Below are 23,178 nucleotides of genomic sequence, written 5' to 3' on the forward strand. Positions count from 1 at the left end.
TACCTCATTGCAATTTGCACTTTAGCTGTCCCAACTGTTTCTGTATCATCACTGTCAAACACCATCACTTCTGATGCACACGGTCTAAGAGAAATCAGACAATTAAGGGCTTAATTTCCCTCTTATTGAAGGTGCTACCACACAAGCAATAGAAAATCTTTCGCCTTCCATTCAGGAATTGAGCATATAGACTTTGTAAAACCAGCATCTAGAAGAAAGCCCAATTAAAGAAGTTCAGTCACCCTTAGAGGTATGTATTATGTATTGCAGTCCTTATCAGCAGAAAGTCATATGCCTTCCCCTTTTGCTGCCAAGAAAGCCACATGACAAACTGTGCAAAGAGAAGGCAGGGAGGGCTATTAAAGGGTTCCCTTGACAGGATTTTATTAAAGACAGCTGACTGCCCAACAACAGAAATAAGACTTAACAGTTAAAATCCTATCCTGCACCACGACAGCAAACATTCTCAAGTTTGATTAGACTTAAGTCATTCCTTTGTTTCTTTAACAAATCAAACTTCCCTAGGAACATTAAAAATAACAGAGTACCTTGATAAGTTTTCTTTAAAGTAGCCACCTGCATAGTTTTTCCTCCCAGTTCTTCCTCCAAGCTTTTATGAGCTGTAAGTCCCAACAGCTATATTCACCATCTAACTAGCTGAGAGACTACCCTGTAGCATGTTAAGACAGGATCAAAGCGTCTCCCATATTACTTGGCAACCTTCTGCGTTTCATCCACAGAGGACAAATGTATTGTTCATCCTACGCTCACTATTTCTTACAGGAATCAAAACAATACTGCAGCCATTACAAAGGTTGCCAAGTCAACAACCCAAACTTTAAGTCACGTAAGACATGAATACACATGGGATGCATTCTCTCCTTCCCCCCCCCATTCTCTCTCCTTCCCTCCCTCCCCTTGCCACAGTTTCCTGCCCCATGGAGAGGACACAACAGCCCTAAGATATCTCTGAGTGATTGTTTGACGTGAAACGACAAGGTCTAAGTTACAAAGCATGCCACAAGGGAATAGTCCTGTGAACACTGATTACTCATCTCTCTGGAGGATTCATTAGTAAAATGGATGGGAGTAGAGATCAGCTATTTTTCACATCTACAAATTATATACAGGAAAAAAAAAAGCCCCATAACACATATCTCTGTCAATAAAAACAGTAAGATAAGTCATGGTAGATAGAATCAAAACAGGTATCAATCAAAACAATATCTTTCAGTGTACTTTTTGTCAAACCCCTCCAGATAGCTTTAGCCAGCACTAAGTCCAGAACACCAAGAGAAGCAGTAACGCACATATCATTCCTAAGGTAGGTACTAAGAGATAAATATCTGCACGAGTCACATACTGAACCCAAAACACCCAGAAACTGCATCACAGCTCAGACAGCTATAAGGCGCTTCTTTGTTCCTCCACAGCATACCAGCAGCCTTTCAGGCTGAGGGCTGTCACTGTCACAGTAGGGCTGGCTGGCAAGAGGGGAGCATTACACCTGCCAGATGGCTCTCTTCTGTCACAGCTCACCGGTGGTTTCAGAAACAGATGAGCTGTTCAAGCAGTTCTCCATGAAGACAGAAGTGAAACCCTTGTTTCCAGCAATGGGATATGCAAGTCATGTTTGTAATCCAGTGCAACCTGCTTACAGTTTTGCTTTTTTCAGAAATATTATAGAGCCTGAGGTCAGGAATCTTAGTCATCTAATCACAAAAAAAAAAAACCATCCAAGCAGCATCACCCCAGCTGAATCCTGTGTGCAATGCTGAATCGTTAGCTTCTTCCTAGAGAAAGATCTGATGTCTACCTTTGCACAGAGGCTTCATACACCCCGCTATCTCCAGCAACAGATTCATCAGACACTGCAGCTGACACACACGCCACCTTCAGCGCTGTCCCTCCGGCTGCATTTACACCTATCAGAAAAGCACAGAAGAAAACCAAAAACAAATGTTAATGATAATGAACTGTCTGGATCAGAAGCAGCTTTTTCCTCACTCTCCCCTTGAATTACATTTTTTTTCCCCACCCCTCTTCAGGTAAACAATAGCACATTTCTGAACACAGACAGCACAAAGACAGGGGGACTTGTGCTCATCATCCAGAGTGGAATTAGTACTTATGGAGAGGGCCAGACTGACTTGGAGGGCACACAGCTTTGAGACAACCAGAGGAACAGCATGTGGCAGCAAGGAGAGCAGGAGTTGCACAGTCAGTGCCCATTTAATACCTGGGTCCTGCAGCAGAGTGCCCACAGATGGAAGCTACGCTGTGCTGGCTGCAGTACCACTGCTGCCCCAAGTACCTCTGGGGGTACGGGGAAAAGAAGTGATGATGCTTCAGAACATTTGAAAGGCAAGGAGGTACACAGGACAAGAGGACAATGCGTAGAAGATATAGAGCTTCTAAACTCCAAAAAAAATTACATCAATAACCGATAAAAGAGCTTCTTCTGCAAGTGAGCCTTGAGCAGGTACTAGCCCTTCTGTCCTACCACCACAGAGAGAAGCAAGGAAGGCAAATACTGGTAAGTGAGCTCTGGCCAGGAAGGGATTATTTGCAGGGTGTATCCTACCTGGAGAGCTTACACCATGTTCAGCCTCAAGGAAGAGGGAAAAGCAAGAAAATACACTCCCATACTCCTTGACCAACTAGGTTAGCATACAAAAGACACAATATAAGTTTGGAAAGATAAGGTTATCTAGATACACATGGGGAGAAAAGTTACAGGACTCGGGTCAGCAGACACAGAAACACACAGAAGGCAGAACAGAAATGGAGAGAGGTAAAGCAAAAAGTTTTGCATATGGATGTTAAGGAGGTGGTGCTGGTCTCTGCTGTATGGGAACCACAGGGTACACAGAAATGGCACAGAGCTGTGCCCAGGGAGGGTCAGAATGGACACGAGAGAAAATTTCTATGCAGCAAGGGTGGTCAAGCACTGGAATAGGCTTCCTGGAGGAATGGATGTCTCACACCATCAGCATTCAAGAGGCATTTGGACAATGTTCTCGTTAATATCCTTTAACATTTGGTTAGCTCTGGAGAGGTCACGCAGTTGGACTCAATGATCTTTGGTACGTTCCTTCTAACAACTATTCTATTCCATTTCTTGTGCTACAAAACAGGGAATGATGCACACTCAAAATTTTGGCAAACTTTGCAGGCAGAACTTCAGCCATAGGTCTGAGAACTGGGTGTGCCAGAGCAGCTAATGAGCACTGTGGCACATCCAGCTCATCCCCCTCCAACACTGGCAGGGCCCAGAAACATCTGCTCTGTGGGTGAGGACGCACCATGCTGTCACACAGAGAGCAACAAACCCCACAGCAGAGGTGTGAGGACACGCTCCTCCTGTGGGATTTTTGTCTTTCCAAAGAGATTCCTTATGAGGACCCTGAATCAATCTATTGTTTCCATCCTGTGTTTTATTACCAAGCAGATTTTTTTTTTCCCTGCACACAGTTACATAAAGCCCCATAATTAAAAACAGATTTGAAAAGCACCGGTGCAAGAAGTGTGCAAGTTCAACACAGGATTGTAGACTGATAAAAAACTTATTCTACAATTATCAGTAGATGGTGCTGCAGGTAACATCAATATGTTGCTCGTGTGCAAGTAATTTGGGCCAACTCATCCTTTTCTGTTGACAGTAGCACCAAAGGATGTTTGTTTTTTTTCCACCCGAAAACGCCCATAGAACTGCTGGACAGAAATTAATATCCAGACCTTTTCCCCAGAGGTCAAACCACACGAGTAAACTTTGCCATCCATAACACAGCAGCTCAATCATTAACAGAAAGTAGTGGAGATGTTTCATGCTGGCACTCAATTCAACCCGTTTGCTCTCACACCATGTGGGAGGGCCTGGCCCCTTGTCCTCCCCACACCCTGGCCCCAGGTACGTGAGAGGCCAGGAGTATTTCCTCTTCCTTCCACACTGCTCTCTGCCCTTTCTTCCCTGGTTCCTCCCCTGCTTTCTAGTTGTTGGATGTTTATGCATTGCTCCCTGAAATGCCAATCCAGGAATCTTTTCATATTAAGCTTCTTTATCAAGAAGAACGCTGCAAATCGGTCTCCACACGCTTAAGCTCTTTTTCTCCTTTGATTACCAGTGCCATTTAATCACTTCAACCCAGAAAGCCTTTGCTTTTGGTAACTCCACCTGAGTATCTTGTGGCCAAGGGCAGTGAACGAATCTTCTCAGTTTCCCAACGCACACTTCTGATCCTTGGACACATCTCAGATCTGCAACAGTTTGCAATCACTTCTTTTCCAGCCCCTTTTTGGCTTGCTAGCTTTGCAATTAAGGAAACTTAAGCCTCCCTCTATTGGAGGCCTGTTTTGTTTTTTGCTGTTTTCTGGTGTCTTTTTGGGACACCTTCACCCAGGACAGGAGCCCCTGGCACAGGCTAAAGTGCAGAAAACTGATGGGTAAAGCTGATGGGTACTGAGATGTAGTTGGGGAATCTCAGAAGCAGAGATTCCCTGTCTGATGTTTCAGCTCCCAGCTGCTCTTGAGCTCCAAGATAATTGAAATCCCACAGGAAAAGGCCTCAGAAGAAACAGGAACTTGTGACAATTTGAACCTGCTGTGTCTTGTTTGGCAAACGTGCATTTAAAATGAAAGCAACTGGCAGAATTCTGACTCATCCTTACCCCAGTAAAAAACAGGGAACAGAGAGCATGCACAAACACCAAAAATACGGTGGGTACACAGACATCAGAATGCTGAAGTGTAAACCTGAATAAAGATGAAGGGGTTTGCTGAAAATGACGCCATGCACCCATCCTTCCCCCCCCTCGCATTTCCTGTAAACCACTCAGACACTCAGCACTTTAAGACTCACACATGCACACTAGACCTGGAACTTTTTCATGTAGCTAATTAATGCAAAGTTTGGGTATCTTATTTTAAACTGCATGATTCTGGAGAGATATTAATCAGAAAAGCAAGTTAATGGAAGTTTACTGGCTCTACTCCCTTCTTAATTCACAGGGTGGCTGGTAACACTTGCTATGTTTTTTTTCCCTCAGTTTTTGTATTTAATTCATACAAAAAACGTTAAGTTTTCCTTTCATGCCATTTCCTCTTTCATGGGCTGTCACTGACACAGCATAACAAGAACTTGAAAGTACATGCTTTGTATTTTCATTCCATGCCATTTCCTCAAAGAACGGGACACCACCAAATTCCAAGTTTTGCTATTAGTTTCACCTAAACCACTCAGTTGTCACTCAGGTAGTAGAAGAAACCTTACATTATTAGCCTCAGAAGTGGCAGGGATTTTTTTTTTATTTTCCTTTTTAAGAGGAAACAAAAGCAAATCTTTCAGATCCATGCTGTTCAGCTCTTCTTAACAAGAACATGTGAGCATGCTTTTGCCATGAGGCCATGGACTGACCACACAGCTGCAGCCACCTCATTTTGGGTGCTATAACAGACTGCCCACAAAATGCCAGAGGAGTAAAATCTCGTCTCATTATTGCCCTGAAATAAACTACTTATGGTGATTATTTTGTCTGCTGACTGGGTAACAGTAATAATCGCTTAATCTGCTTAACACCTTAGCTTTCACTTCAACAGCCTTGACAAATCTTGAAGAGCTAAAAAGGTTAGAACTAATCAGTGTCCTGCTCTAATAGGAATAATTACTGTTTCCTACTCAAACCCATAATATCTCTTGCTTATAGGAAAATAGTAACTTAAAGGGGAAGCTCTGCACTCATGTTTTTTACCATATTTTAAATAGCAGCAGCTTTTCTAATGGCAACCATGACAGAAGGAAGTGATGACATGGTGCTAGCTCCTTTATTCACGTGGGCTTTTTTTATGATCCCGTACAAAACTGAAAAAAACAAACAGCCCTTTCATAACTCTATAGCCAAGGAGTTCACACTGCCTTAAAGCTCTTTTTTGCCACACACACAACTCAAGCTCTTGGAGTTGTTTCCATTGGGTTTAACCTAACTGCCAAGACACCAGCTTCAGACAGGCCCCAGCTCATGGCATTAACTGCCACTTCCTGCTTCCCCTCCACCACAGCAGGGCCATCACTGTAAAAATGGATGAATATCTCCCAACCACATACGAGCCATATGTATGCATCGGAACATTCACACTCTTTAAATGGCTTATTTTATCATGCTTACAACCTGAACACGTTTTTGTTGCTAAGAGACCACCCCCTCAAAACAGCAGAAACTTGAGCACAGCCTTGACATGCCTGCTCAGCTAACATTAATGAATTCACTGCCACTGATTTACTGGGATCCAGAGTGAGCTGTCATGCACGCTGAAGTGGCAGGGAAGGATTTTGATTATCATTTGTCTGCTGTTAAGCGGAACGGCTTTCCGAGTCATCCTCTGATCTCACCCAAAACATTTTCATCAATATGGCATTATCTGCCTCCTAATGTCAGACCTAACACAATAGACCACAGTCTGAGTAGTTAAGTGCCTAATTAATCCAGACATCCCACCACTGAAATTTATATTTGTGTATACGTACAAGTCGCTAAAAACAGTCTTCTGGATGAATCATCAAATTACTGGTAATTTTGCACACAAATTAAAATACCAAGCCTTTCTCCCAAGCAGGATGTACAAAGGAATGCACTTTCCAACACAGATCTCGAAATGAGGGACAGCTTTTGCGACACTTGCTTCTTAATGCCTTCTAAACTACATTAAAATAAACCCATATACGTGCACAAAAATGTTCTGTTATCATACCTTGACCTAGATGTTTATCTCCTGCTCTAGGCTCTTCCAGTCTACAGTTGCCACTCCCAATGTTTAGTGTGATTTCTGAGAGATGTGTACTTATCTCTGTCTCATCAAAATCCATATGGCTTGAAAAGGCATCACCAGTAAGGAGTGGGTCTATCACCAGTGGAGAGCAAGGTGGGGATGGAGAAGAGAGAGATGACCTTGGAGATAGTGATGTCATGGATTTTGGAGTACCAGACAGCGATCTCAAAGCCTGTATGCGACTGGTGGCATCTGCTTTGTGAGTTTTTGCAACTTCGTTTTCATGAATAGTAGTGATACAGCCTGATGGCCGAAATCCAGTGGCTCCTTCCAAGAGCAAGTCAATCTTGTTTTGATAGTCTGAGTCCAGCTGCTCCAACTGCTCCATGTGCTCACAGTAGAGGTCAGTGAAGCTGGCAGAGGTGGATGAATCCTGGCTGGAGGTGGCAAGAGATCCTCTACTAGATGCAAGAGAGCCAGGGCTGCTGCTTGAGGAGAGGGAAAGCATGCTGGCGGAGAGACTGAAGGAGACAAGTCAGAAAACAGTTATATTGTATTTCTTGACTTCTGAAATAGACAGTAAAATATCTCCAAGTCTCCAAGCGCAGACAGTGCGTTTTGCTTTGTCAGCTCAGGCCATATGCATTAGCTCCATCTACCCCAATCTAGAACCACAGTCTACCCAGTGGAAAAGTTAGGCCACTTTTTAATAAAAAAAGAGTTCACGCACATTTCTGAACTCACCATTAACATTCTCCTAAGAACTCCTGTTCAGCCAAAGCAATACTAAAATAGTTTTGAAGCAATCAGAAGTTAGTGACAACATTCTCCTCCCACTTCTGTTTGGAAAAATCTGTGGTAGCTGTTAATCTCCAATAACCACCACATTAAAAAAAAAAAAAAGAAAAAGAAAAAGAAAAAAAGAAAAGGCAAGGTCATGCAAGCAGATCAAGTTATTGCATCCGTCTGTCCATACAGAAGAAAGTTTCTATCCACCTCAATCTTGGACCTGAGCTCTGAAGGACAATACCAGCTGCCTGGAACTTGTGCACGTGGCCCACACAACATGCAGCAGTTTCCAGAACACTGGAAGGATTTACCTGCATGAAAGGCTGCTATATGGATTCCAGGGCCATAAGAGCAAAGGCAAGAATTGGGGCTGAACTATGAAATTAGTCCTCACTAAATATTTTTCCCTAGAGACCCAATAACAAAATATAACAGTAAAATTAGTTTTGAGCAAGTGCTTAGACCTCTGGTACTATGTATACCATCTTTAGAAATTCCGCTTCAATCAGTTCTGCTGCTTCAGATAATAAATACCTTGTTTACTGCTGACTGTTTAAGGACCTCTTAATTGTTACTTTAGATATGGATTAGCTATTAAAAATATCTCTGTATATGTGTGAGTGGCTTAGGCTTAAGTTGTCTCACAGAAAAACAGTGAGGATGTTATTAAGCCTAATAATTCATTATTTATGGGAACAAGCTAGAAGCTTAATCATAAAATTATACCTATGACCTTACAAGAAAAAGAATCCAGTATAATTTTGGCACAGAATGTCTTTGTTTTTATGACAGATGTGCACTGCACCACATTTGTTAAAAAAAACCTTTGGATGAAACAATTGAGATGCGATAAGTATTTCTGCATTTTAGCACTATATGTAAATCTGTTAAGGGCTAATGAATCTAGAGGTCTTTAGTACTTCTCTACAAAAACAGAGCGGGTTTCTTTGTTTGTTTCTGTTCTAAATTAACTTTGTCCTCATCAACCAACTGGGCTCGACTTCACTTTGTGCATACCTTTGAATGGCAGACATTTCGTATTACAGGGTTAATAGCAAAGGCTTATTCTTATGAAGGAGCATGCCAAGAACACTGAGAACATAGTTAGGAAAAATTAGTTTCACATGCTTCTTGGTCACCTCAAAAGATCCCTGATCAGCTAGAAGAAACCAAAATGATGCAGCTCCACTGCACAAGAACATCACAGATAGCTATTCTCCATGGTGGCTTATTTACAAATCAGTCTTGCACTATGATTTTTTTCCAGTCTTTTCGGTATCATCTTCACAACATGAAACAGAATCCAAGTGGAACAGAAGCTACAAACAGAATAAATTCAGTACAAATAGAAAAAACCTCAACCAAAGAAAAAACCCCACCGAACACTCTTTCTAATCACAAGGCTAAAGACATAGTTGCCACTTATAAAGATTTGACTTTACGGCTTACAGACATGCATTTGTCTCTGAAAAGCGTAATTCCACTGCTTCCAAGAACTACAACCTACATAAGCAGACTACATTAAGATTACAGAAATATTTCTGTATACCACATTAACCACAGCAGTATTGGGGTAACACAACACATTGCCTACGTAGTAAGCAACAGCATACTTGGAATCGTAACACAGTAACGTGTTTACATTTTTAAGACACATTTCACTTGCTGTGTTGATATTAAGCTGTCTTTAATATACATACTAATAAAATAGCTCCAAATATTTGCGAAAGAAAAAAATCACTCCTAGCCACTGTCACCTAAGAGTCCTATGTCAGAAATAAAACGGATTGTTGGAACTCACTTTGTTCTCAGAAGCACCACTGCAAAGACACTTATCGCCTTCTAAATGCCTGTCTAATTCGAGTGGGGCACATAATCCTCAAGGTTCCTCTTTCTACTGACTACAGGAATCCCAGGCATCTTAGGCAACTACTTACCGCCCGTCTTTAAAGATCACTCAGCTGAGAGGTGAAGTTGTTAGCAGAGAAAGGGCAGTTACACCACGTGCAGTTAAAGAACCTACAACTTCTGTTAAAGGTTACGTACCTCTTCAGCTGGGTGTGCAACATGGCAACCAATCGTGTTGTTTCTTCCAGTTCTCGGACTAGCTGATTTCTTTTGCTATTCAATTTCAGTCTAAGAGAAAAGAAAAAAGATGATCTAAAACAGCATTTGCAATTTAAAATGAAGAGTAAAGGGAAATTCTATTCCTCCAGTGAAATCCTACTAAAGTTAATGACTGTGTACAACATAAAGGACCGAACTCAGGATGTGCAGTGCTTACCAACTTCCAAACTCTTAGAATGAAGAACTCAATCCTGAAAACATTCCCAACAACAGAAAATTATGCATCATAATATGAAAGTTAATGTTTCTTAGGATCAGGCCTCACAAGAAGTCTAACAGATTTTGCTTGCCATATGACACTGCGTTCTTATAGTTACTGGGCTAATAAAGAAGTGCTTTCATTGGCTTTCAGTAAGGCTTATACGATTCAGTTATTAACCATCTCATTATGACTTTACATGAATTAAGGGAATTTAAGAACATCTCAGTTTTATTTCACACCTGGACTGTTTGAGGTACAATGTGCAGTTAGGTGCTTGTTCTCTAATTTAACAGGCCTTCAGGCACGAAATCCTTCCCAAGAAACAACTTATTTCTTCAGCACACTTGAACAGAACCATATTCCTAAAAATCACAAATGAAAATGTTCATCTTGCAGCATTGCAAAGAAACATTCGGTCAACCATAGATTTTTCATGCTGGTGAAAATCCCGCAGCTGAGACTCCTAGAATTTTTCCAATACGATAAAACCATAAAGAGACGACATAGAAAATTTGTGTAGCCTTGATACTGAGCACGTAGAGGAAATGAAAACAGAGGCAGACAAATGAATGCAGTACTCTTATTCCACATAAATTGAAGAGACTGCGACTAAAAATAGCATTGCCATGGGCATCCACATTAATACATCCAGACTGTAAAGCAGCTGTAGGCAGCACCTAATGCAGCATTCATCCTGAGTGTACATTCCTACTGCAACAAAAGCAAAATTAGGGAGGATAGCTCTCATTTCTTTCAGCTAGTTCAGATTCACAGGACAGTCCATCTATCTCCCACAGTCCTGTCAAGTACCAATTCCTAGAGAAATCCCACACAAGAGTGTTCTGAACAAACTGAATTTTTTTTAAATTTTGAACTTTTATCTGTTGACATTTGCATGCTCCAGAGAGCAAAACAACTACAGCAGCTGGCTGCATATAGGAACAACGGAGTAAGTTATCATTATACAAAGCTATTTAGAGTATTTCTTACTTTTTCATACAGGATCAATTTGGAGGAATGTGCCCAAACAAGGACTCCCCACTGGAGATTAACAACTGTAGTCAGTTTCTTTTGAAAGATGATTTCAGAAATGGCCTTATTCAAGGCTAAGAGCACAGTGCTATTAGTAGCCAGCCAGGAGGTACTGCTGCTTGTTCCCGATTGCCCCCTCCAACGAGGCAAGCTCTGTCCTACACCCAGCGACCTACCTCTCAGTTAGAGCTTTGCTTTGAGTGTCTCTAGCAGCCTGAAGATCTTCCTCTAAGCGCTTTCTCTCCGTCTCCAGTCTCTCTACCTCTCCTCGACTCCATTTTCTGGGGCTAATAAATCGCATTTCTTTTAAGAGCTCCTCTTTCTCATTAATTAATATTAACCGATCCCGCTCAGAATCCAGCACGCCAGGCCAGGCCTCACTGTCAAGCTTTGCCAGTTGTATTTTCAGGTTTCCTATTCTGCAGGCAAAAGAAAGAAAAAAAAACCCCACAATTATTCCAGGAGGAGTGTTGGAGCTGCTGTTCCACGGATGCACAAAGATGTACCATACCAACCACATCTTCCATAACAGTGAAGAATCTGAGCACACAGACAACTAACCTCACTTTTATGCCCTCTTTATGGGGGTGTTTAAGCACGGCTCTGACAGGGGGCCAATATGCAGAATGGGATTTTAACTCATGTTTACTTCCAACGGAAAGCCAAGGCTCTAGCTAACTAGGGGTTTCCATCAGTCAGGGAATAGCATTCAAAATTCCAAATTAAAAAAAAAAGCTGTCAGATACATTCTAGAGGTGTTTCACACACCTTCATGCCCTCGCAGTGCTTGGTGTGGACAGTGTCACGCAGTAAGTATCCAATGTTTACTTGGTTTTATCGAAGACAATTCTACACTCCCTACACTGAATTCAGACAAGCTGGTAAATATCTGATTACTCAATAGTTTAGAAACAAATTCTGATTTTACAATGCTGAAGTTAATCACATGCATACACTATTACAATAATACAACCATTGATTCAACACTAAGCTTGATGGAAATATTTAATAGCTAGGCTTCTTCTGGCACAACATGATGTGAGAAGTCAGAGGCACTACAATCTCACCTAAATCCAGAATCACTTATTTGCATGAACACCGAAGTGCATTTTGATATAACATATCGTTCCAGAGTTCAGGAAGAAGTCAACTGCAACACAGATCTGCCTGACGAAGCTGTTGTTAAGTTCCAGAAGAGGATAGCAGAGCTCACAGCGGCTGAGGCAGCAGCTCACCACAACTATCTGCCCATTCCCTGTTTCCCAAGTATCTAAGTTGCTCTAACAATCACCTGCTTTGCAATGCAACAGAGGCAAGCAAAAAAACCTGTGTGGGTCTTGGATCTGATGGAGTTACTGAACATAAACCGGGCACAACAAATAGTTATGGTTACTAATCTGGATGATTCTTTCCAGAATATGCTTTATGCTACAGGAGTGCAAAACCTAACAAACTCAGTGTGAAGTGATTCGAGGAACAGAATGCAGACCCGGACAGCAGCAGCTGCACAATGGTTGAACAATGGCCTTGAAGAATAAAGCTTTCTCTCCCAAGCTCCACATGCCAAGAGAAACTTAAGCCCTACAGCAGCCTGTAAAATCAAGGTGCAAAAATTAGGCTTGCCCAGACTGATCTGCATCATCCATTACAGGAGATGAGCTAGAGATTACATTTCTGAAGAGAAGCCTCATTTTTTCTGTCAACCCATCTCCCACAGCAGGTTACTTATTCTAATTAAATGTCCATAATTGTTAGATATTCAACTCAACTAGTTTTATGTTTTCTTAGGAGCTATTCTATTTTTGAGTGCCTGATTAAGTGTAATACTATGCTCCAATGAAGAATTAACAATGGCATTAATTCATAATCCAAGAATTCCTCTGTGCATTTTGAAGGGATATGAGTTTAAGAGGATTGTCTGGCATTAATCTGATCACTTCTGGCATACATTTGCATGGATATGGCTTTTCCACTGGAATTTGTTCTCTATGCACTTCCATGTCTAGCAGTTCTGTTACACTAACCCCAATTTTCACCCTGCTCTGTATATGGTCACTTTTCCTCCTTGTCAGTTTGTCTAGTCCAATAAGACAGTAACATTACAAAAGAAATGCTTTGCAGACTGACATTTGACTGAAAACTTCACCCTTCAGCATCCTCTGACTGCGTCTGGACTACATAACCCATGTGCCATGCCAACTTTGCATTGCAAGGCAATCAGCAGTACTGGGCTCAAGTCACTGCATAATATTTCTGTGTGGCTACTAGTATAAAAAATAAACAAGGATAAAACTTCAGTTATTAAATGATTTATCCACTGTCATATCAAGTGCTTTTAATTTTTCCCTTTGGGAAAGATACATGAATATCTGGTATAAGCATAACACGTAACATTTTTAGTCCTTTTGGAGACCTCATGAAGTACATGCATCTCCAGAAACGTGCATGTTAATATACACATCCCCAGATCACTTCTTCAGAAAAAATCAACTGGAAAGTGCACTCGAAAAAACTGATTTGTGAAATATCCACACCACTGTTCCAATGCTTCAACTGACTTTAAAATATTCCAGTTTAGGAGAATACAGAATGTACTTTTTAAAGTCCAGAGTTATCAATAATCGCATGGCACCCAAAATGAAATTTTAGCTGCTGAAGGAATTAAAGCAGTGCATGGAGAGCAACTGATACACAACTGAGTTAATATATTATGTCTGAAACTGCATAGAATCTGATGACACCTATCCTTCCAGCACTGCTGCAGTAGCTATCTCCTAGGCAAGATGCAGCACTGACATGTATTTCAGCGTAAGTCTATGATTAGTTTCCAAACCTATTAGCCTAAAATTTGTCATTGCAATCGTCCCTAGTTCCTTCTCTGCATGTTTGACACGATCTACTTTAAGGCTCTCATTGTTTCACTAAGCCATGAAGGAAAAGGACTTTGTGGTAGATGAGGGAACATGCAATTGCACTCTAATTGCTCTGCCTGGAAAAGTTCAAAATACTCCCTTACATCTTGTGGCATTCGTCTGGTCACCTGGCAAAAGCTGTCTACTACTGTCTCTTTTCAAAATCATCCGGACCTTATAAAATACCTAATATGACATCACCTTGATCTGAAAGCCTTAAGTGTTACCTTTCCAGACAAAGCAGAGATAATAGGACAGAGGTGTTGCTACCATTTTGTTTCCCTTCATAAAACCTGTATGAGTAATCTGCTCTCTCCTTCAGTTCTTGAAGCATTTTAATATTCCATTTTGGATACAGGAGATGCTAACACATCGTAAAGAGTAATCTTCATAGCAGCAGAAGATTCCTTGTTAGTCACTATATTCATAGTACTGTTTCATCTTAAAACCAGTTATGGTGTTTCTTTCTGCAGCTCCTAATGAAGACTTTGCCAAAACCACGGTGCTCTGACAGATGGAGACTTTTTCATTTCAGCATTAATTATTCATTCCCTTTCAGATCAATCTTTCCTCAATGCTTTTTTTAACAATGAAAAAAATCTATATATTATCTAAGAGAGACATGAGGTATTAAACCTTTAAATGTAATGCTGTTGTACGTGCTTCTTCTTTACTTCAAATGATTAGCCTGCTCTTATAATGTCATTTCTTTGTAAAGAATATATTCATTTTCTCTTCACGTTCATTTTACTCACTTGCTCCTTGGAAAAGATACAGGCTATAGTGAGAGCTCTTCATCTCAATCTGAAGATGTAAAGACTGTAAATTAAACTGCAGTCCTTAGAAAAGCTTAAAAGTAAATAATTTTTAACACTGAAACATCCTGTTACATCTGGAAGATTAATAATTTTACTATTATTATTGATTTAAATCATAGAATGATTTTAATCTTATGGTAGATGTTCATCTTGGTTTGCAAAACAGTCAATTCTGACAAACTTTCCCACAAAAGTTTCAGCTCCTGTCAACAGTGGCTGGTCACACACACTCTTTGACAACTACCACAGACGCAGATCAAAATTTATGCTGCTGAGAAACATGCATGCCAGTATACTAAGATGAGAACACTATGAATATTCTCAGCCTTAAGCCTTGTATCTGAACAGCAACTAGAGAAAAAATTCTTCTCTTTGCAAATATCCCAAGTACTGATTGTTCCACACCTTTAAAGTTACTATTCTGGAATAGGCAAGTCCCTTGAGAGCAGTTAACATCAAGAATGCTACTGCTGATGGCTACACCTCTCAACAAGGACTAGCCCAGCCAAAGTCCACAGAAATAATATTGCTTCATGGTTTTTTTTCATTTAAGAGTGGTATCGATCCATTAAAAAAAAAAAAAAAAAAAAAAAAGGATCTCCTAGTAAGCTGAATTAGCTCTTATCTGTACTAAAATAAGATACAGTCTAATTTTGGCAGAAGTTTTTTAAGTAGGTACAATTTTAAAAAGTCTATTCTCCATTCATCTCAGATCAGAAAACAACAGTAAAAGCTTACATTTTGTCAGATAAGCAGACAAGCACTAAAACTGTAGTCATTCAACCACGTCTTGGTATGCAAGGTGTGAACGCAATATTCATTTCTTCTTATCTGACCTGAAGCCATGTTAACATTCATTACATTTTGAATAAGGTAAGGAGATGCCTTTCAGTACAGCCTCCTTATTTGGAATGGAATGGGGAAGCATTGGCAATGGGCAGCAAAGCCACTTATGTCCTCACAGGTGTGGCTAAACTGAGTTCTTGATGTATTAGTCACTCCTTAGTAATTTCTAGGATGGATATTTATTTCTTAAATGATAACATAAGCCCAGAAAACGTGTTGCCTCCCTGGTTCAGAGATGAGCGTATTTATTTAGACTGAAACCCAGAGATACTGCTAAGTGGCATCTTTCCTAGTGGAATACAATTTCAAAATAAGCTGAATGACATTCAAAGGTAAAACAGACCACAGAATTACCTTCTCTTTGCTTCTTCGTATCGAAGGCGCAATCTTACTTTCTCAGCCAACTGATTATTGCTGCTGGTAATAAACTAAGACAAAACAAAATCAGTATCTTAGTAATTACTCCTATTTTGACATTTTCTGATTACACTAATGATGCTGCAAGTTACACTTTCTCTTATCAAACTAACTCATCAGTTATCGTAGTTATACCAATCACAGAATGGGAAAATATTTTCCACAAGATTCAGCAGCTCTTTTGCCTCATTCACCACAGTGGAGTTCCTACTGCATGCATCTCAGGCTCCTACTTTCATGCACACACGAGTAGTTTTGAAATCTTAAAGTTCTGTGACATATTTGGTTTTGGATGAAGTCTTACTACTGCTGTTAAGTCTTGAAAACAAATGATGTCTTATCATGGCCAAATTGAAGAGCTTTAATCACATGTGAGGCCCTGATTGAAAACGGTCACAAACATTTAAGTAATGGCTCACAAGAGAGGCTTCTGTGATGACTGACATAACACACAGTGCATTCTAAAGCACTGCTCAAACCCTCGCTGAGGCTGGCAAAAGCCTGCCAATTATGATCTTGAGACTGAAGGCTTACGTAGCACTCGCGACGCATGTTTAACGGCATCAAAATATCAGCACGTATGTTATCATTCTTACTCATTAACATTTACAAGTTGAAAGCAAAATGCATTCTCGTAAGAGAAGAGTTCTCATTAGAGTTTAGTCCATACACAGCTACGGAATGTTTCTTGTCTAGTAGCGTATCACTTATGAAGAGCTTTGGTCACGTGGAAGTTTAAACCAGGAGATCATTATTTCATAGACACTTACCCATGCTTGAAACCTTATTATGGTAATATTATGGCAGTACTATTCCAGTTCAGAGGAATGCTTCCACATGCAATTGGTTTCTCACTTGTTACTTACATTTCCTGAAACATCCGTCTGGGAGCTGACATCCAGATACTGCCTGGGTAACGAAGGGCTTGAGCTTTCTAAGGACACATTGCTGGCCCACAGGTCTGACTGTGATCCTCTGTCATTCACAAAGCTGTCTTTTAACCTGGCTAAACTCTGAAACCATAAAAATTCATCACATGAGCTCACTTTCACTCAAAATACCTTGGCAGCTATACGCCTTGGCTGAAACTCTGACTGTTCAGTGTGTACGGTCAGACCCTGCAAACACGAGAGCATTAGCACACTCTCATGCCCACATGTTCTCTGCTGGGAGCCTGCTGGAGGAAACAGACCAAATGGGCCACTGTTTTTCTAAGGCTTCTGCATATTTGCTCTTTGACAGCAGAGCAGACAAGATCAAGAAACCCTAAGACAACAGCCCATCTCTAACCAGGTGTTCACTACTGTCAGTTATGCTATTTTGTATTTCTTATTTCCAAAATCTGAAGATTAAGGTCACAGTCCAGCCAAAATACAGAACTACTTTAGATTAATAAAAACTAAATGACATGTCTGAAAATTGAAATAATTAATATAAAGTTAAATTTAAGTAATTTAATAGGGACAAAATACTACAAAAGCTGCTTCAGTACCTGAATGAGGTCTTGCTTTTCCTTCTCCCCCGATGTGATGGCCTTCTTGAGAGCTTTCATTTCACTTAAAATGGCTTGTGCTTCATCAAGTTTGTAGCCACCTTGAGTATCAGACATTTTCATGTCAATACTGTGTAGAAATTTGAGAAAACATACAGTAAGCTAACATCTTAAATTAACTGCATTATATAAATCACCCTAGACATACATCTTGACAATCATTTTTAAGAAAACACACTAAGTATGTCAAAAGACAAGCAGTGATGATTGGAGCTCTTTGTTCCTTTTAAGCTACTTCATCAGAAGTACATTAAACATCGAAACTCTGATTTTAGCCACGCAACTGCTTTGATTCTTTAGGAAGGGAACACATGAGGAAAAAAAACCACCAAAAAAACAGTGTTCAGACAGACTTCTATTAATTACCTTGTTTCTAAACCAGGTAAGTTAGCTGTATGCTAACTGCATTATTTTAAGGCACAGACCTCACACACTGATGTATTTAAGGGTACAAGCTAATCACAAGCCACTTCATCCTTCCCTCTTCTGAAAGGACCATTTACTGAAGTTGGCACTTGAGAAAAAACCATAGGATGCTAAATCAGTGACATTACTTAATAATGCCATGTGTGTACTCACAGAGAGACAAGCACCTGAAGCTTGTCCCCACCCCAATTTTTTCTATTTTATCTATTTATCTTTTTCTATCTTTCTCTATTATGACAATAGTCTGTACTGTATACATATTGAAAAATATTAAGTACAACAGAAAGAACCAAGATACTACCATGAAGTGTAAAAGTAATTTCCCCATGAAGTCAGTTCTCATCTAGCTAATCACAGATAGACACAGAACTGAAGGAACTAACCCCATGGCTATGAGTTGCTCATGTGCCTAAAGATCTCAGCAGCAACATATCTCAGCTTATGCTATTCAGGCAGCTATTTGTAAATGTAGAAGGGAAAGTACTACAAGTTACCAAAAGTAAGACCTTCAGATCCAACTTACTTCTTCAGAGTTTGAAATCCATGCTCTTTGTACTGGATTTCTTGCTTCATGTGAGCTACCTCTCTCTTTAGTTTATTGACCTGTAGGAAGTTGGTGCATGTTTAGAACAATACCTCACATGAGTATTTAGGCACAGAAGTATCCATTCAATTCAAATTTTTTTTTAGTGAAGACAATATTATCTAGACAAATTTCACAGATAATCACTCCATCAGCAACTAACAGCTGAATGCATACTCTCCAGGACATTATCAGTGTCTAGGGATTTATCCAACACCCAGATGCCACATCATTTAATCAGGGGCTCAAGAGAAGCTCCAACCTCATAAGCAGAAAAGGTGAGAAGAAAAAATTGAAAGTCAGGAATGAAACACATGCTGATTTTACTCACTGATGTTTAAAATCTTTCCAGTCATTAAAAAACGTTAAGTATCAGGACCAGAGTTACACTGCAATGATACAAACCATCCTCCAAGATATCAAATTAAAAGGCCTCTCTGCATGAGTAACACAGCAGGCCGATAACACATATTGTAAATCCACTGACCCTACAGCTTGTTTTATATTCTTCCACAGAGGCCAGACTGACCTACTTTACTTCAGTCCTTTCTTCTTCCCAAACCAAGCTCTGCATGAGGGAGCACACTGCCACTGCTAACAATCTGCACTGAGCTCTCCACAAAACAGCTGCCATTCTCTGGAGAGAGCTTGTAGCTCTCTGGTGCTGCAGCACACTGAGGAGAGAGCATGCAGTTAAATGGAGCAAAATGTATTATCAGTATACAAGGAAGTCTAAAGTCTATCAGGAAAACAATTGTTTCAGTCTAAGCCGGTAACATTTGAGAATTCTGATAGTTTATCTCCTAGATAACGAACAGCAAATTAGCTCTTTCAACTACTTTTGAGTCACCTTTCAATGTTTTTCATGAGGTTTGGAAATATTTGAAGTTTGCTTGTGGCAAGTGAAAATCCACTTGCACTCCTTACCCTGGATTTCGTAGTAGCAATCTCTGCTTTGAGGATCTCTGGGTCATACTTGGAACTTGACGATGAGCCAGACAGCACTAAAGCAAAACAAACACTAAATTTAGCAGCTTTACTATCCTCACCTACTCTTCTATCAGCCCCACACTACGAATCTAGTTTACTAGAATCTCTCTTCTCACCTCTCGCATTTCCAAAAGCATTTAGCAGAACTGAAGGGAAACAGCTCCCTTCAACAAGCATAAGGATTTTTTTACACTTTCTAGCTGTATAATAATCCCTGAATATTCAGAAACAAAGGAACGTGAAGAACAAGAAAGGTGATGCCAGCCTTCTCACAGGCTTGAGGACATAGCCAATCATCCAATGTGTCACACTGGATTAAATCAGTGCCCCATTAAGAGCAGAACTCTTCTCAGCAGCGGTTAAAACTCTTATGCTTCAGAAAGTACAGAAGTTTCCCAGTGTGCAATGTTGTTAGAAGCAGCTGTAGGCAAGGGAGTTACTTTCATCCTTGCAGCCATCATCTTATGCCATACAAAAACATGGGAAAACATTACTAGTTGTTTGGTTGTATTTTTACAAATAGCACCACACTAATGCAATTCAAATTCGTAACGTATTGCTTTAATACACCAGTCAGTACTTAGGTGGAGACCAAAAAAGACCAAAAACTTCATTTCAGACATGACAGAACCCTATTCAAATGTTAAGAACCCTTCAACGACAAGGCTACTTAAATACTTTCTGACATCAGGCATAAGACCTTTAATCACCACCTTTAATATATAACCCAGTGAGAGAGAAGAGACAGCAGGGCAGGGTAGGGGGCTGGTTCTTTGATGTGGCTCCTGAAAACAAAGTTTACAATAGTAAGGATTATGAAAAAACATTCCTTGCAGGAAATACATCCTCCTCTGGACATTTTCCAGTTCCTAACCAGTAACAACAAGCAGAATCTTGGCCTTCTATAAACTTCTCTGTACCTTTTTTTTTAAGCAATAGGCATTGAGGTTTCCTGCTGTGACAGAGAATACAGAGTAGAAAGCAATGTTCTTCATATAGAAATACTCCACCGGTGCTTCCTTTCACTTCACATATTATACAGACTCCTGAGCATCATAAGACAGTCACTAAGCTACCTGGGATGTTAAACTCCAAAGAGGCCTGAGAGTGCTACTCAAGAGCAGCCTTCTGGCCTCGTTTCTGTATTTTGGACAGGTGGATCAAGGAACGACACGGAATCTCATTTTATCCTCCCCTTGCATTTGTTGAAGGCCATGCTTAAAATCTGGACACCACATCCAGTCACCAGGAAAACCACAGTAATAATGCTCATAATACTATCCTTTAGCAAACGGGTGTTAAACAAGTCTTGCTTAGTTTCAAAAGCAAACACACAAGTAACTTGACACAGCATAACATACCAAAGGGCTTTATTAGGGAACCAGCTTCAAGCATTTTACTCTCCTAGTGAGATCTGACTGAGAAAATCACTTGATAGTACTCACAGCTGGTCTGAGAGCCCAGTTTGTGCTCCCAAACATCATGCAGCTGCCGGTATTCTTGCTGGGCCAATTCAAGCCTCTGCTGTTTCACTTGATAGATCTCCTTCTGTGCAGCAATTGCCTCTTGGGCCAGGATAAGATAATCCTTCAGCATATGTTCCTGCTCCCGCCGCCATTGCACACGAGGATCTTCTATCTGTGTGGTTTCTTTAAGAGAAAACAAAAGGAGGCAAGATGAATTAAAAAAAACAGGTCTGTATTGCTGCTTGGACAAGCTCCACCATCTATGACAATATTTTAAAAATGCTTGTGCCCCTTCTCCCAGCAAAAAAGATTGTAATAAGGACACTTACGTTTTCTTTTCATCCCCTTAGGAAGTGACCATTGATTCACAATGCACTGTGATGATCTCTGCTATTCTGACTTGTACAGAATAATACAAGCTGAAATCAACATACAACTCACGACCACACCTGCTGTCGATGGCGACACGTTTCAGCCTCTTGAAACACCCATGCAAGCATATGCCCACACAGACACTAGAAAACTGACATTGAATGCAAGGCTTATCTTTGTTGTACCTGGTTTATAACATTTCTAATGAAATAGCTCTGCTATTTCACTGATAGAAAAATTTTCTGAAAATTTCATTGCCACGTGACTGTAATTGCTTTCATATTATCAAATACAACTCTACGTGTCCTGTTTGGCTGCAAGGTGTCTGTTATTAGCAAGATGGAATAAAGCCTTCACACTCACATTCTATAGGTAAGTACAAAGTATTCCTAAGTCACAGAGCACGTGTGAAAGCACCTCATATTACATTATATAAACAGCATCTCAGGAGGAGAGTAAACATTTCCCTCACCAAAAGAAAGCACAGCAGTAAATCACTGCAGAATATACGAGGAAGAGTTTGAGATAGATTTTTGTTGGGTAACACAGGCAATGCAGTCATGGATAGCTACATCACCTTCATCTCCGTTACCCCAAAACAACCAATGCATTACTTTTAAGATTTTTAATCAATGAAGAAGCATAAGGGCACAGACATGTAGCTTATGTCTGTGTACCCTGTGTATCCTAATATCAATACAGCAAATTTGGTATTTGCTTCTATTGTGAAGAAGTGCCCCAAATATTTTCCATTTCTCTTTCAAGGTTATTACATGTTCTTGCTTGGTACAGGTTCCAATGCTCATGTGACTAAGTGCTATAAGCTGTCTGAACTACAGCACATGAATAAGCATACCTAGTCACCACTCCATGAATAATGAATGAATAGCTGCTTGAAACTATCAGAGGGAATCTAATATGCATATCTTAAGAGCCTCTTTAAATATGTAGTTAGAGCAGTCACAGTGGAAGCTAGGAGCAATTCTTCAGTGAGTCAAACATAACACTAACACTGCAATTTGCAGGACTTAGGCAAGACAACATTTTGACAATAACCCTAGAAGCAGAAATCAAAATGAAGAATTCTGCACAAAGGATGGACACTCAACGACATTTTCACAAGCTTGTCCACGGAGGGGAAAATTAACAGGACATCTCAACAACACAGCACTTCAAATTACATAGCACAGTCTAAACAAAAGCTGCAAAAGGTGGTTAGAGGAACAAAAAACCCCAAAACTTTCAGGAAACTAACACTATAGCTCATAGAATTGTTTCAGCAAAACATTGTTACAGATCCTGCTAGCAAGCAGGATTTTTTACTCATTGTGAATACTGGAGAGATACCTGGAAAAAAAGATGCTCCAAAATAACTTGAGGAAAAAAAACAACTGCTTTTATCAGTCGAACGTGTTAGCATTCTCCCAAGAGGGAGGCTGTGGTCTTGCTTAGAGGAAGAAAAGGAAAAGTCAGGGAGACACAGGAACATATCAGCAGTAGGAGTCTCAAAATCACATACTCCTGTCTCTGTACTTGCCCACAAAAAACACATTTTCCAAATAGTCATTACATACATCTTGAAATGGAGTAACTCCCTTGTCTCCATAGTTAAGCAGAAGGTGAAGCCTGCTGCAAGTTACTCGGAGATGCCTGGATATCTCAGTCCTGATGGGCAGCTTCCCCAGACCAGACTGCATCAATGATCATCAGGAACCACAAGGCAGGACTCTCTATTTCAAGCTTAACAAATATGTTGGCAAAGTATCCATGAGTCTTCAGACCTCATTCAAGACGTGTGATCCTGAGTCTACCTGTACCTGTGGCTTCTTCAAGCTTTGATAATGTCCAGTTTTTCCCTTGAACTAGCAGCCTGTTCTTCCTGT

At 40.3% G+C, this 23,178-nt stretch overlaps 1 protein-coding gene across 1 annotated transcript in view; it reads right to left on the bottom strand.

Moving 5' to 3' along the window:
• WWC1 (WW and C2 domain containing 1) overlaps window positions 1-23,178 on the bottom strand; it is a 62,154-nt gene that overhangs the window by 9,655 nt on the left and 29,321 nt on the right. Inside the window, exons 3-13 of the mRNA XM_042826225.1 lie at window positions 20,903-21,106; window positions 19,395-19,471; window positions 18,408-18,487; window positions 17,399-17,528; window positions 16,773-16,919; window positions 15,844-15,917; window positions 11,090-11,332; window positions 9,599-9,688; window positions 6,746-7,284; window positions 1,817-1,925; window positions 4-84 (exon numbers count right to left, since the gene is read on the bottom strand). Of these exons, the coding sequence (XP_042682159.1) occupies window positions 4-84; window positions 1,817-1,925; window positions 6,746-7,284; window positions 9,599-9,688; window positions 11,090-11,332; window positions 15,844-15,917; window positions 16,773-16,919; window positions 17,399-17,528; window positions 18,408-18,487; window positions 19,395-19,471; window positions 20,903-21,106 (1,774 nt within the window). The remainder of the gene's footprint in view (window positions 1-3; window positions 85-1,816; window positions 1,926-6,745; window positions 7,285-9,598; window positions 9,689-11,089; window positions 11,333-15,843; window positions 15,918-16,772; window positions 16,920-17,398; window positions 17,529-18,407; window positions 18,488-19,394; window positions 19,472-20,902; window positions 21,107-23,178) is intronic.

Source organism: Centrocercus urophasianus, unplaced genomic scaffold, assembly GCF_019232065.1.
Source record: "Centrocercus urophasianus isolate 14NV4802_14NV808 unplaced genomic scaffold, USGS_Curo_1.0 seq_26, whole genome shotgun sequence".
In the NCBI taxonomy this organism is placed as follows: Eukaryota; Metazoa; Chordata; class Aves; order Galliformes; family Phasianidae; genus Centrocercus; species Centrocercus urophasianus.